The 14062-nt window shown below is 42.6% G+C and overlaps 1 protein-coding gene across 1 annotated transcript; it reads left to right on the top strand.

Moving 5' to 3' along the window:
* Positions 1–2316: 2316 nt before the first annotated feature.
* Positions 2317–3687, top strand: LOC138879770 (uncharacterized). Its single transcript, XM_070159402.1, has one exon. It carries the CDS (start codon positions 2317–2319, stop codon positions 3685–3687), a length of 1371 nt encoding a protein of 456 aa, XP_070015503.1.
* Positions 3688–14062: the final 10375 nt, after the last annotated feature.

The raw sequence follows: 14062 nt of genomic DNA, 5'->3' as shown, positions 1-14062 counted from the left end.
TAGGTGCGCGGTCGCGCTATTCCAAAATTCGGGAAGAGTTATTTAGGGGCAGAATTGGAAATCTGGAAAAAAAACTCACTTAACCTATATAAATCCAAGCTCGCCCAAGGAAGAAGGGGAAAGTTTTTGAGAGTCTAGTGCAAGAAATAGAGAGGCAAGAGGCAAGGAGGAGATTTGACCATCAAGTTCTTCTTTTCTTCTCTTGGTTTTTGCTATTTGGGATGAAATTGAACCTATTTGTGATGAACACTAGTATGAGTAGCTAAAACCCATTGTTCTAGGGTCATGGGTGAAACATGAATGTTGTTGTTTGAAGTTTAATTTGACAAAGTTGGTTTATCATATTGGGTTGTTTATTTAATTCTGCTTTTAATTATTTTGCTGAGTAGCTAACACTGAAATACTATCTACGAATCTTTAGTTGAACTCGAAAGTGGGAACTTTAGATTGCATATAGAATTAAATAGAGCAAGTTCTTGAACCCGGGCCTCTGGGAACGGATTAGCAATTGGGATAGACATATACCCAATTGCCTTGCTTGGTTGAAATACAGGAATTGTAAATGCATTCTTGTTAATCTTAATTCCATAGACATATAGGCATTGAGTTAACTTGAATAGGCGAGTAAGGACTCGACAGATTCTTATGAGTAACATTAACCCTGTCAATCAACAATCCAGGTAAATCGATTAGTCATTTTAAGCTAAGAACATAACACGATTGTTAATTAGCATGTGACCCTGGAATACCCTCTCCTACTATTTGTTAATCGGAATTGTTATTTGTTTGGTTAATTGCTCTAGTTAGATTATTGCTTGGTAGTTAGGTAGTAAAATAATTACATCTCTATTTTGTGAAAAAACCTCTTGAATAGACAAATTAATTGAGTTTGAATTAGTCAACAGTTAATCATAAGTCTTCGTGGGAACGATACTCTACTCACTACTCTATTACTTGACGATCACGTGCACTTGCGTGAGTGTTTTTGGTCGCAACAAGTTTTTGGCGTCGTTGCCAGGGACTTAGAAATTAGCTACTTGACTGAGTTGAGCTTTTATTATTTATTTATTCAAGTTTTAATTTTCAATTCACTTTGTTTGTGCCAATACAGGTTTTCTTTTCTTGAATGCGAAGAAGTAGAAGCGCAAACAATCTCCTTCCTCTTGATCCCGAAATTGAACGAACACTTCACAGATTGAGGAGGGAGGTGGACGCTAGAACTAGAATTGAAAAAGAGTTGGACATCGTAGTTCAACCACAGCCAATTGAGATGGCAGGTAATGAGGAACACGCGGTGATCGAAGCCGCAAGGCCTAGTCTGGCTAATATGACTCAGGCTATTGTGAAGCCTGATATCACTGGGCACTTTGAGCTAAAACAATACATGGTGCAGCTGATCCAATCCACAGGGCTATTGTGGGTTTACCTCATGAAGACCCGCAGAGGCACATTCAGAATTTCTTGGAAATTACGGACACTTACAATTATCCGAACGTTTCCAAGGACTATGTCAGGCTGACACTTTTCCACTTTTCACTGATTGAGGAAGCTACAGAGTGGTTGAATAAGGAGCCAACAAATTCAATCCGCACTTGGGATGATCTAGCAAGGAAATTCTTAATCAAGTTTTTCCCCACTAAGAAAACAAAGATATTGAGGAGTCAAATTCTTGGGTTTGAACAACGAGCTCGCGAGACACTTCGTCAAACATGGGAAAGGTACAAGAAGATACTCAGAGACTGTCCTCATCATTGCCAGACAGACGAGGTATTGGGTCACACTTTTGTAGATGGGTTAGATGATGCTTCAAAGATGAATATTGATTCAGTTTGTGGGGGTAGTTGCATGGCTAGACCGTACAGTGAAATTCAAATCTTGCTGAATAACTTCACTGTTAATGATAATAACTGGCAAAGTGAGGGTGATTCACGAAAGGCAGTTAAGCAAAAATCAGCTGGGTTACTCGAGCTCGACGAAGTGTCAGCCATGAGAGCCGATATTGCAAAGCTGGCCAATCAGATGACTAGGATGCCAATGCAACAACCACAAACAATGCAACATGTACAACAAATGACTATTTGCTGCGAACTCTGGGGCAATAGTCATATGAGTGATATGTGCCCCACGAATCCAGAATCCATCTATTATGTGGGGCAACAGAGCAGAGGTCCACCGAATCAGCATGCACAATATGGGAATTCTTACAATCCAAATTGGAGGAATCATCCCAACTTCTCATGGGGTGGAAATCAGTAAAATCAAAATCAGCATAGACCCCAAGAGAGTTTCAATCAACCTCAGAGACCACCCCAACAAATGGAAGAAAGTATCAATGATTTGCTTAAGAAGTTATTGATTGACAATCAGCAACTCAGGACCGACTTCAGAAATCTTGAAAGGCAAATGGGGCAGTTAGCAACAAATCAAAACACTAGACCTGCAGGTGCTCTCCCCAGTGATACAGAAAAGAAACCTCAAGTGAATGCAGTTACACATAGAAACGGGAGGGAGCTAGAGGAAGTGCCAAAGAAAAAGAGAGACAAGCCCATACCTGAGGGAGAGTTGATCCCTAAAGTGACTCACGAGACAAAGAATGATGCTGAAATTCCAGAGCCAGTGGAGGCCCCAAGGCCACCACCACCTTTCCCCCAGAGATTGCAGAAAAAGAATGATGATCGCATGTTCACAAATTTTCTCTCTCTGTTGAGTCAGGTTCAATTGAATATCCCACTTGTTGATGTGCTTCGTGAAATTCTAAAGTATATTAAGTATATAAAAGATATAGTGGCTCACAAGAGAAGATTAACTGAATTTGAGACAGTGGCACTTACTGAGGAGTGCACTTCAAGGGTCCAAAATAAGCTCCCTCAAAAGCTTAAGGATCCTGGCAGCTTCACGATTCCTGTACGCATTGGTAATATTGATGTGGGTCGTGCTCTTTGCGATTTAGGGGTGAGCATAAATCTGATGTCCCTGTCTTTGTTCAAGAAATTGGGCCTGGGAGCTCCAAGGCCCACTACTGTGATGTTGCAGCTGACTAATAGATCGATAGCACACCCTGAAGGGGTGATTGAAGATGTGTTGCTGCAGATTGAGAAGTTCATATTCCCTGCTAATTTTATTATCCTCGATTATGAGGCTGATGAACTGGTTCCAATCATATTGGGGCGACCTCTCTTAGCTACTGGTGATGCAATTATTAAAGTGAGAGAGGGAAAGATGATTTTGAGGGTAGATGACGAGGAAACAATTTTAAATGTCTACAAAGCAATCCAACTTCCCCGCCACTATGAGGAGCTCTCAATGATATCTGTTGTTGAGGCTGATGAACAAATTCAATATCCGAGTGTATATCTAGACGATTCTCTGGAGAAAGCACTTATGTTGCTTGATAGCTTGGGAGCTGATGAGGAGGTTGAGGAGATGATGCACATCCTTGATACATCTTGTGCGTACATGCAAGGGATACACCCCTTTGAGCCTTTGAATAGGCCAGAGGGACCTCCTCCAAAGCCGTCAATTGAGGAAGCCCCAAAATTGGAGCTTAAACCTCTCCCACCTCACTTGCAATATGCTTATTTGGGTGACTCTGACACTTTACCCGTTATTGTTTCTTCTGACTTGTCTAAATTGCAGGAAGAAAAGTTGTTGAGAGTGCCAGGTGAGCACAAACGAGCACTTGGGTAGACGATGTCTGACATTAAGGGCATTAGCCCAGCCTTTTGCATGCACAAAATCCTCATAGAGGACGGACACAAGCCCAGTGTAGAGCAACAACGCCGACTCAATCCAATCAGGAAAGAGGTGGTAAGAAAAGAAATGATTAAGTGGCTTGATGCAGGTATTGTATTTCCTATCTTAGACAGCAAATGGGTAAGCCCCATTCAATGTGTACCCAAGAAAGGGGGGATGACTGTAGTAGTTAATGAGAATAATGATTTAATCCCTACAAGAACTATCACCGGGTGGAGAATTTGCATTGATTATAGAAAATTGAACAATGCCACCCGGAAGGACCACTTTCCCTTCCCCTTTATTGACCAAATACTTGATAGATTAGCTGGCCAGGAGTACTACTGCTTCTTAGATGGTTACTCGGGGTATAATCAGATTTCTATAGCCCTAGAGGACCAAGAGAAGACCACATTTACGTTTTCTTATTGCACGTATGCGTTCAAGAGAATGCCATTCGGTCTTTGCAATGCACCTGCAACTTTTCAAAGGTGTATGATGGCCAATTTACTGACATGGTTGAGAGGTTTGTGGAAGTGTTCATGGATGATTTTTCTGTGTTTGGATGTTCTTTTGATAACTGCTTGATGAACCTTGATAAAGTACTTGCTAGGTGTGAAGAAACTAACTTGGTGCTAAACTGGGAAAAGTGCCATTTCATGGTACGTGAAGGAATAGTTTTGGGGCACAAGGTGTCCAAAGATGGTTTGTAGGTGGACAAGGCAAAGGTGGAAGCGATTGAAAAATTGCCCCCACCGATATCTGTCAAAGGCATTCGCAGTTTCTTGGGCCATGCAGGTTTTTATCGTCGTTTCATTTAAGATTTCTCGAAAATTTCCTCTCCCTTGTGCAGGTTTCTTGAGAAGGATGTCGCCTTCAAATTTGATGCTGCCTGTCTGAAGGCATTCGAGGAGCTGAAGGAAAGGTTGGTGACTGCACCAATCATAATTGCTTCGGATTGGGAGCAGCCATTTGAGTTGATGTGCGATGCGAGTGACTTGGCTATTGGAGCTATTTTGGGGCAAAGGAGAAATAAAATCTTCAACTTCATCTACTATGCGAGCAAAACTCTGAATCTAGCTTAGATGAACTACACAGTCACTGAAAAAAAGTTACTTACCGTGGTGTGGGCATTTGACAAGTTCAGGTCATATCTAGTGGGGACCAAAGTCATCGTCTACACAGATCATTCATCTATCAAATACCTATTTGAGAAGAAAGACACCAAGCCGAGACTGATTCGGTGGGTCCTCATCTTGCAAGAGTTTGACCTAGAGATCCGAGATTGCAAAGGAACAGAGAATCAAGAGGCTGAGCACTTGTCAAGATTGGAAAATCGGAATCATGTAGCTGAAGGGGGTGAAATCAAAGAAACATTCCCTGATGAGCAATTATTGGCAATCACCTCAAGCACAACCCCATGGTATATAGATTATGTGAACTTTATTGCAAGCAGGGTGACACCACCATAATTGACACCCGATAATAGAAGAAGGTTCCTGCATGATGTGAGGCTTTACATGTGGGATGAGCCATTCTTATACAGGCTCTGTGCAGATCAGTTGGTGCAGAGATGTGTTCCTGAGGAGGAGATGAATGCCATACTTCATAGCTGTCACGCCTCGCCATACGGAGGTCATCATAGTGGAGAAAGGACCATCCAGAAAGTGCTACAATCAGGTTTCTATTAGCCAAAATTGTTTAGGGATGCACACGCCTTTGTTAAAATGTTTGACAGGTGCCAAAGAACCGGAACGATCACAAAGAAGCACGAGATGCCGCTATAAAACATTCTGGTAGTGGAGCTTTTTGATGTGTGGGGAATTGACTTCATGGGACCGTTTCCGTACTCCAATAGTCATAGGTACATCTTGGTGGCAGTCGATTATGTGTCTAAGTGGGTGGAGGCCATTGCTCTTCCCACTAATGATGTAAAGGTGGTGGTAAGCTTTGTTAAGAAGCACATCTTCATACGCTTTGGAACTCCCAGAGTGTTGATCAGTGATAGAGGAATGCATTTCTACAAAAAACTGCTGAATAATGTTCTTGCAAAGTACAGAGTCAAGCACAAAGTTTCCCCTGCCTATCACCCCCAGACGAGTGGTCAAGTGGAAGTATCAAACAGAGAGGTGAAGAGGATTCTTGAGAAAACAGTGAGTGCAAATAGAAAAGACTGGGCAGGGAAGTTAGATGACGCGTTGTGGGCATATCGAACTGCATACAAAACTCCCATAGGTGCTTCTCTGTATAAGTTAGTTTTTGGGAAGACATGTCATTTGCCTGTCAAACTTGAACACAAGGCCTATTGGGCAATTAAAAAGCTGAATATGGATGGGGACTTGGCTGGCGAGAAGAGGTTGCTGCAACTCAACGAGCTTGATGAGTTTCGTTTGCACGCATATGAAAATGCCAAATTGTATAAAGAGAAGACTAAGAAGTGGAATGACAAGCACATCTAACATCGAGAGTTTGAGCCAGGGCAAGAAGTTCTTTTGTTTAATTCGAGGTTGAAGCTTTTTCTAGGAAAGCTTAAATCTCGTTGGTCAGGCCCTTTTGTTGTGGTAAGTGTGAAGCCTCATAGAGCTGTGGAGTTGCGGGATATGAGTTCAATTGGTACTTTCTTGGTGAATGGTCAAAGGATAAAACATTACTGGGGTGGTGACTTTGCACGTCATAAGACCTCAGTGAACTTGACGGATGCTTGAGAACGTGTTGAGTCGTGTCGCGACATTAAATCAGGCGCTAGATGGGAGGCAACCCATTGAATTGTTGTAACCTTCATGCCACGACGTTAAATAAGGCGCTGGTTGGGAGGAAACCCAATGATAGTAGTAGTGTTAATTTTGTGTTTTAGGAAGAGCTAACCAATACAGGTGACAAAAGGCAGGTGCTAAGGCCATCGAACGGGGTAAGAACAGGTGAAAAGTTGAAGAAAAAAAATCGCCCAGATGCGCGCCCCCGCTACTGGATGCGCTACTGGGCGCGCTAAACTGCAAAGTTTCTGCCTTGGCCGCGCACCTGATCGCGCAGTTAAATGCTCTACTAGCGTGACCGCGCTACTGGACGCGCATCTGGGCGTGCTAGTAGCTCTTGGGTTCTGTATTGGACGCGCTAAATTTAGCGCGCTCGCGCATCTGAGTGCGCTAGTTCCGTCAAAGATCCGGCGTTTTTCAAGTGTATTTTAATTTTTTCATTTTTTTTGTTTATTCTTTCCCCCATCTAATAAACCCTCCTCCAATACCCTCCCCTCCCCCATTCCAACCCAAAAAACAACAAGACCTTCCTCCCAAAACTCCCAAATCCCAATCCCTCCCGTCCCCCATCTCACGACACCCCTCCCCCCCGAGTTCACTAGCATCCTCCCCATTCTCCTTTACCATAGGTATGAGCCCTAGTTTCTTTCTTCTTTTTTTATTTCACTCTCTATTTCTCAGATTTGTTTTGGTTGTATTCTTATGCCTATGTTGTAGTAGTTGTACTTAGATTTTATAGAGAAATTGGTGCAAGATGTTGTGGTGTTGGTGGATGATAAGTGTGGGGTGGAATCCCACTTGATTTGTGATGTTGGTGAGTGTAAGTGGGTGATTCTTGTTCTAAAAAGTTTAAAAAGGGGTTGTGAAGCCTAATGCTCACAAGGTGTTTGTGGAAAGGTCCCAATAATCGTGATTATATAGTTTGTGACCCCTTATGCGTGCGAAGTCTGAGTAACCGCATTGCGTCACAAAATTTATGTTGGGCTATGCTAATGTGTCTCCGTTTTGCAGGCATCATGACTCCATCTAGGAAATGACGCGCCACAGGAGCCTCATCGAGCAGCCAGGCTGGTTCATCTAGGTCACAAGGGGTTGCACCTGTACGCTCCTTTGATAGTTCCGAATTTGTTTCGGTAAATTCTCAGGCCCACTTTGCGGAAAAAACTCGTAAAAAGCCAATTCCGGAGAGAGGTATTAACGTCAGACAGCTCCAGAGACACTGTCCTCACATGTACGAGGAGTTTGTGAGGCGAGGGTTGCACACATTCATCAATGAGCCCAGTGAGGGCAATGCAACGGTTGTGCGGGAATTTTATGCGAATGTGCTGGAGCATGATAATGGAGTAGTCACGATGTGCCGAAGGGCAATGAATGCTTCTGTTGAGGCGATACAGACGGCCTACCAGCTGCCTCCACCTCCAGCTATTTATGATGACTTCTATGAATACGACCGCAACCCAACGAACAAAAAAAGGGGCGCGATTCTTTGAGACAATTTGTGCACCCGGGAAAGAAGTGGTCTGTATGGACTATGGGGAGAAGTTTCACTCCTCAACACTCACCTTTGAAGGGAAGTGTTGGCTGTACCTCATAAACAACCGCTTGATTCCGTCTCACAATACTATAGAGGTCAATGGGCCACACGCTGTGTTGATTTGGTGCTTTGTAAGTGGTCACGACTTCGACGTGGCCAATGTGATGCATGAAGAGATATTCATCCGCAGCCAAGTCAAAAGGTATGGGTTCTTTTTCCCTTCTTTAGTTACTCAACTATGCAGGGATGCTCAGGTGCCCGAAAATCTAGCTGTGGATGGGTTGGTGAAAAGGGAAGGCCAATTCCACGTTGATAAGGTGACCACGGGCAAGGAGCCGAAAGTAGTAGAGGAGGAGGCGAGAGGTGGCCAGTCTGCGAGTAGTAGCTCTGATTATTCTCATGACGGAGAGGATGCTGAGGTGCACATGGGGATAGCACCGCAGGCTCAGGAGAAAAATGTGGCAGCAGCAGGACCATCTGGGACGACAACCTCTTCAGGAGCTGCCCGGGTGTCCCGTTTTACTGCGATGGAGGCGAAGATGGCTGGTTTGCGCACCTCCATGACTGATTTGGGCACTCGAGTAGACGTGGTAGCTGACCGACAAGTGAAGTCGGAAAAGAAATTCATGGGCTGGCTGCGAGCTCTGGGTCGTGCGTGCCACGTCAACCCAGACACCGTCTCCGACCAGGAGTGAACCTTCGGGGAAGTTCCTTTACCTCACTGCTCTTTCAAATTTTAAGCCATGGGGACATGTCTTCATTTTTAAGTGTGGGGTGGGGATTCCTTCATTGTATGTATGTGATTGTATCATTTGACTGTTGGTTTTGTTTTGTTTCATTCTGCTTTGATAATTTTGAGGTTGTTAAGTAGGAATCGTTAGTTTAAAATAGATATATGGCTCGTCCCGACGATGGATCCCTATCGACGGGGTTCTTGAGGGACTGAGTCGGAAAAAAAGGGGCAAATACGTAGACTCTTCCTGATGACGGATCCTTTAGATAATTTTCTTGAGGGAAGTTAGTCTACAGAAAACACCAAAAAGATTTTTTTACTTTTTTTTCTTTCTTAGATAGTGTAGCAACTCCCCCTTGGTTTTTCTTTAGGCCACGGTTCTTTTCCAAGGGTTTAACTTGAACCCGGTATAGGTAGTTTTCTTTTTTTTTTCTCTTTTCGATTTGTAGATTAGGTTAATGGGCTACGAGCTAGAGAATCAAAAGAGAACCCATAGCGTTGACACACCTGAACATAATAGACCCTAGAGTCTAACACCTAGTCTTATTTGTGGAATCTCACTAAAGTGCCTTAATCTGTATGTTTGTTGCTGAATTGAATGCTCGTAACGAAGCTTCTTGATGAGCTGATCTGGAATGAGTCGTATGCCATGTGTGGTGAGGTTTTTGTATAGTCCATGTATTGTACTTGTGTCTAGAACTTGTCCGGTATGTGAGTTGAAGCGAAATTTTAGGTGATGCTCGGTTTGAAAAATGATTTTAGGCTTTCTTTGATCTTTTTGAGCTTAATTACTTGTCACAAATAAAATTTGTTCCCAGTTAACCCTTTTGAGCCCATGGACTTTTGTTTGGCACCCGCATTACAAGACTATACCCTTTTTGTTCTTAACTGACATTGTTTTGATCTTTTTACCTCTTAAAGCACTTTAATTGTGAGATGAGCGCTAAAAGAAGTAAGAAGAAACTAAGTGTGGGGTGGCTTTTAAGTGGAACCAATAAAAGGAAGAAAGGTGCATTTGACTTGTAAACTAATACGCCACTAACGAAAATTGATTTTTTTTTTAAAAAAAAAGAAAAACAAGAGAGGAATACATTGTGTCTTGTTCCAGCTAGTGGGTATGAATTAATATAGTGCTTAAGAAGAAGGGAGTATTTGTAGGGTGATATTATTTATGGAAGTGAAGTGGGTTGAAGAATTTGCGCTAAAGTTGCTCATGTGATGTGTTAAAGTGCTTAGGAGGGTTATTCAATATTCCTAAATATATCCTACCCATCCCTTAGCCCATATTACAACCATGAAAAGTCCTAATTGATTTTGGGTCGAGCAAGCCTACATTAGTAGAGATTTACATTAAGGGCAAGCTTATGGTACCAATTGCATGCATGTGACTTCTGTTGTGAGGGTGAGTGATTTCTTTGATATATGTGAGCATATGATGCGAATGTGCAGATTGAATTCAATTTTCGTTGATGTGATTGTGAGGGCATATGATTCGTGACGGAAAAGAAAGTCTTGACTTCTGTGTAGAGTACGTTGAGGAAGTATGAATATTGCATGGCACTTGAAGAGTCGACTTTTGAGGCTAGGACTGTTCACTTCTAGGCGTAATGTATGTAAATTGTTCTAGATGTAGGGCATTAGGGGAAATGGTTGAGTGAAGGAACCTTTAGAATGTATAGTTTGATTGCTCGAAGACTAGCAATGAAGTAAGTGTCGGGTGTTGATAATAGGTTAAATCTAGGTAATTTGGCGATTGTTTATGCTCCCACTTGATTATATTCCAATATCATAATATGGTAAATTGATTAAAAATAGGCTCTAATTATGAATTGTATATATTGTAGGATGAGGAGCCTAGGTGATGCCTTAAACAGTTATGATTGGAACCATTTTGGAGCAAGAAAACCCCCCTCAGAGCTGAGTACGCTTGAAGACGAGGAATAGAAGTGATGAAACACCGAACTGGACATGCGCGTCCAGGTGCACGACCGCGCTCCTTTTAGCGCGTCCATGACGGAATCTTAGCCAACTAGCACGGCCAGATGCGTGGTCACGCTAGTCCAAAATTCGGGAAGAGTTATTTAGGGGCAGAATTGGAAATCTGGAAAAAAAAACTCACTTAACCTATATAAAGTCAAGCTCGCCCAAGGAAGAAGGGGGACGTTTTTGAGATTCTAGTGCAAGAAATAGAGAGGCAAGAGGCAAGGAGGAGATTTGACCATCAAGTTCTTCTTTTCTTCTCTTGGTTTTTGCTATTTGGGATGAAATTGAACCTATATGTGATGAACACTAGTATGAGTAGCTAAAACCCATTGTTCTAGGGTCATGGGTGAAACATGAATGTTGTTGTTTGAAGTTTAATTTGACAAAGTTGGTTTATCATATTGGGTTGTTTATTTAATTCTGCTTTTAATTATTTTGCTGAGTAGCTAACAGTGAAATACTATCTACGAATCTTTAGTTGAACTCGAAAGTGGGAACTTTAGATTGTATATAGAATGAAATAGAGCAAGTTCTTGAACTCGGGCCTCGGGGAACAGATTAGAAATTGGGATAGACATATACCCAATTGCCTTGCTTGGTTGAAATACAGGAATTGTAAATGCATTCTTGTTAATCTTAATTCCATAGACATATAGGCATTGAGTTAACTTGAATAGACGAGTAAGGACTCGACAGATTCTTATGAGTAATATTAACCCTGTCAATCGACAATCCAGGTAAATCGATTAGTCATTTTAAGCTAAGAACATAACACGATTGTTAATTAGCCTGTGACCCTGGAATATCCTATCCTACTGTTTGTTACTCGGAATTGTTATTTGTTTGGTTAGTTGCTCTAGTTAGATTATTGCTTGGTAGTTAGGTAGTAAAACAATTACATCTCTATTTTTTGAAAAAACCTCTTGAATAGACAAATTAATTGAGTTTGAATTAGTCAACAGTTAATCATAAGTCTTCGTGGGAACGATACTCTACTCACTACTCTATTAATTGACGATCACGTGCACTTGCGTGAGTGTTTTAGGTCACAACAATAGAGGAGGTGACTTCTTTGTGGCACTCGAACTAACATTGGAGTTGTGGTCAAGATACACCATAGAGATAATGCCTCCAAATATTCAACGCGTGAACAATGGCAGCCAAGTCCAAATCATGAACGGGGCAGTTCTTCTAATGGGGCTTCGACTGACGAGAAGCATAAGCGATCACTCTACCCTTCTACATTAACACACACCCAATGTAGTAATACCTCTCTCCGGAATTGGCTTTTTACGAGCCTTTTCCGCAAAGCGGGCTTGAGCATTGGCCAAAACAAATTTGGAACTATCAAAGGAGCGTGCAGGTGCAGCCCCTCGTGACCTAGATGAACCAGCCTGGCTGCTCGACGAGGCTCCTGTGGCACGTCATTTCCTAGATGGAGTCATGATGCCTGCAAAACAGAGACACATTAACACAGCCCAACAGAAATTTTGTGACGCAATGCAGTTACTCAGACTTCACATGCATAAGGGGTCACAAACTATATAATCACGATCATTGGGACCTTTCCACAAACACCTTGTGAGCATTAGGCCTTCACAACCCCTTTTTAAACTTTTTAGAACAAGAATCACCCACTTACACTCACCAACATCACATATCAAGTAGGATTCCACCCCACACTTATCATCCACCAACTCCACAACATCTTGCACCAATTTCTCTATAAAATCTAAGTACAACTACTACAACATAGTCATAAGAATACAACCAAAAACAAATCTGAGAAATAGAGAGTGAAATAAAAAAAGAAGAAAGAAACTAGGGCTCATACCTGTGGTGAAGGAGAATGGGGAGGATGCTAGTGAACTCGGGAGGGGGGGTGGGTGTCGTGAGATGGGGGACGGGAGGGATTAGGATTTGGGAGTGTTGGGAGGAAGGTCTTGTTGTTTTTTGGGTTGGAATGGGGGAGGGTATTGGAGGAGGGTTTATTAGATGGGGGAAATAATAAACAAAAAAAGAAAAAAAAAATGAAAAAAATTAAAATACACTTAAAAAACGCCGGATCTTTGACGGAACTAGCGCGCTCAGATGCGCGAGTGCGCTAAATTTAGCGCGTCCAATACAGAACCCAAGAGCTACTAGCGCGCCCATATGCGCGTCCAGTAGCGCGGTCACGCTAGTAGCGCGTTTAACAGTGCGATCAGGTGCACGACCAAGGCAGAAACTTTGCAGTTTAGCGTGCCCAGTAGCGCGGGCGCGCATCTGGGCCATTTTTTTTCTTCAACTTTTCAGCTGTTCTTACCCCGTTCGATGGCCTTAGCACCTGCCCTTTGTCACCTACATTGGTTAGCTCTTCCTAAAACACAAAATTAACACTACTACTATCGTTGGGTTGCCTCCCAATCAGCGCCTTATTTAACGTCGTGGCACGACGGTTACAACAATTCAATGGGCTGCCTCCCATCTAGCACCTGATTTAACGTCGCGGCACGACTCAACACGTTCTCAAGCATCCGTCAAGTTCACCGAGGTCTTGTGACATGCAAAGTCACTACCCCAGTAATGTTTTATCCTTTGACCATTCACCAAGAAAGTACCAGTTGAACTCATATCCCGCAACTCCACAGCTCCATGAGGCTTCACACTTACCACAACAAAAGGGCATGACCAACGAGATTTAAGCTTTCTTGGAAAAAGTTTCAACCTCGAATTGAACAAAAGAACTTCTTGCCCTGGCTCAAACTCTCGATGTTGGATGTGCTTGACATGCCACCTCTTACTCTTCTCTTTATACAATTTGGCATTTTCATATGTGTGCAAACGAAACTCATCAAGCTGGTTGAGTTGCAGCAACCTCTTCTTGCCAGCCAAGTCCCCATCCATATTCAGCTTTTTAATTGCCCAATAGGCCTTGTGTTCAAGTTCGACGGGCAAGTGACACGCCTTCCCATAAACTAACTTATACGGAGAAGCACCTATGGGAGTTCTGTATGCAGTTCGATATGCCCACAATGCGTCATCTAACTTCCCTGACCAGTTTTTTCTATTTGCACTCACTGTTTTCTCAAGAATCCGCGTCACCTCTCTTTTTGATACTTCCATTTGACCACTCGTCTGGGGGTGATAGGCAGTGGAAACTTTGTGCTTGAATCCATACTTTTCAAGAACATTATTCAGCAGTTTGTTGCAGAAATGCATTCCTCCATCACTGATCAACACTCTGGGAGTTCCAAAGCGTATGAAAATGTGCTTCTTAACAAAGCCTACCACCATTTTTGCATCATTAGTGGGAAGAGCAATGACCTCTACCCACTTAGACACATA

The sequence above is a fragment of the Nicotiana sylvestris genome, chromosome 10 (genome assembly GCF_000393655.2).
Source record: "Nicotiana sylvestris chromosome 10, ASM39365v2, whole genome shotgun sequence".
Lineage (NCBI taxonomy): Eukaryota > Viridiplantae > Streptophyta > Magnoliopsida > Solanales > Solanaceae > Nicotiana > Nicotiana sylvestris.
This window is presented reverse-complemented; position numbering and strand designations above follow the sequence as displayed.

What these genes read in the sequence shown, in the direction of transcription:
- LOC138879770 (XM_070159402.1), top strand. Translation starts at nt 2,317, where the DNA reads ATGGAAGAAAGTATCAATGATTTGCTTAAGAAGTTATTGATTGACAAT.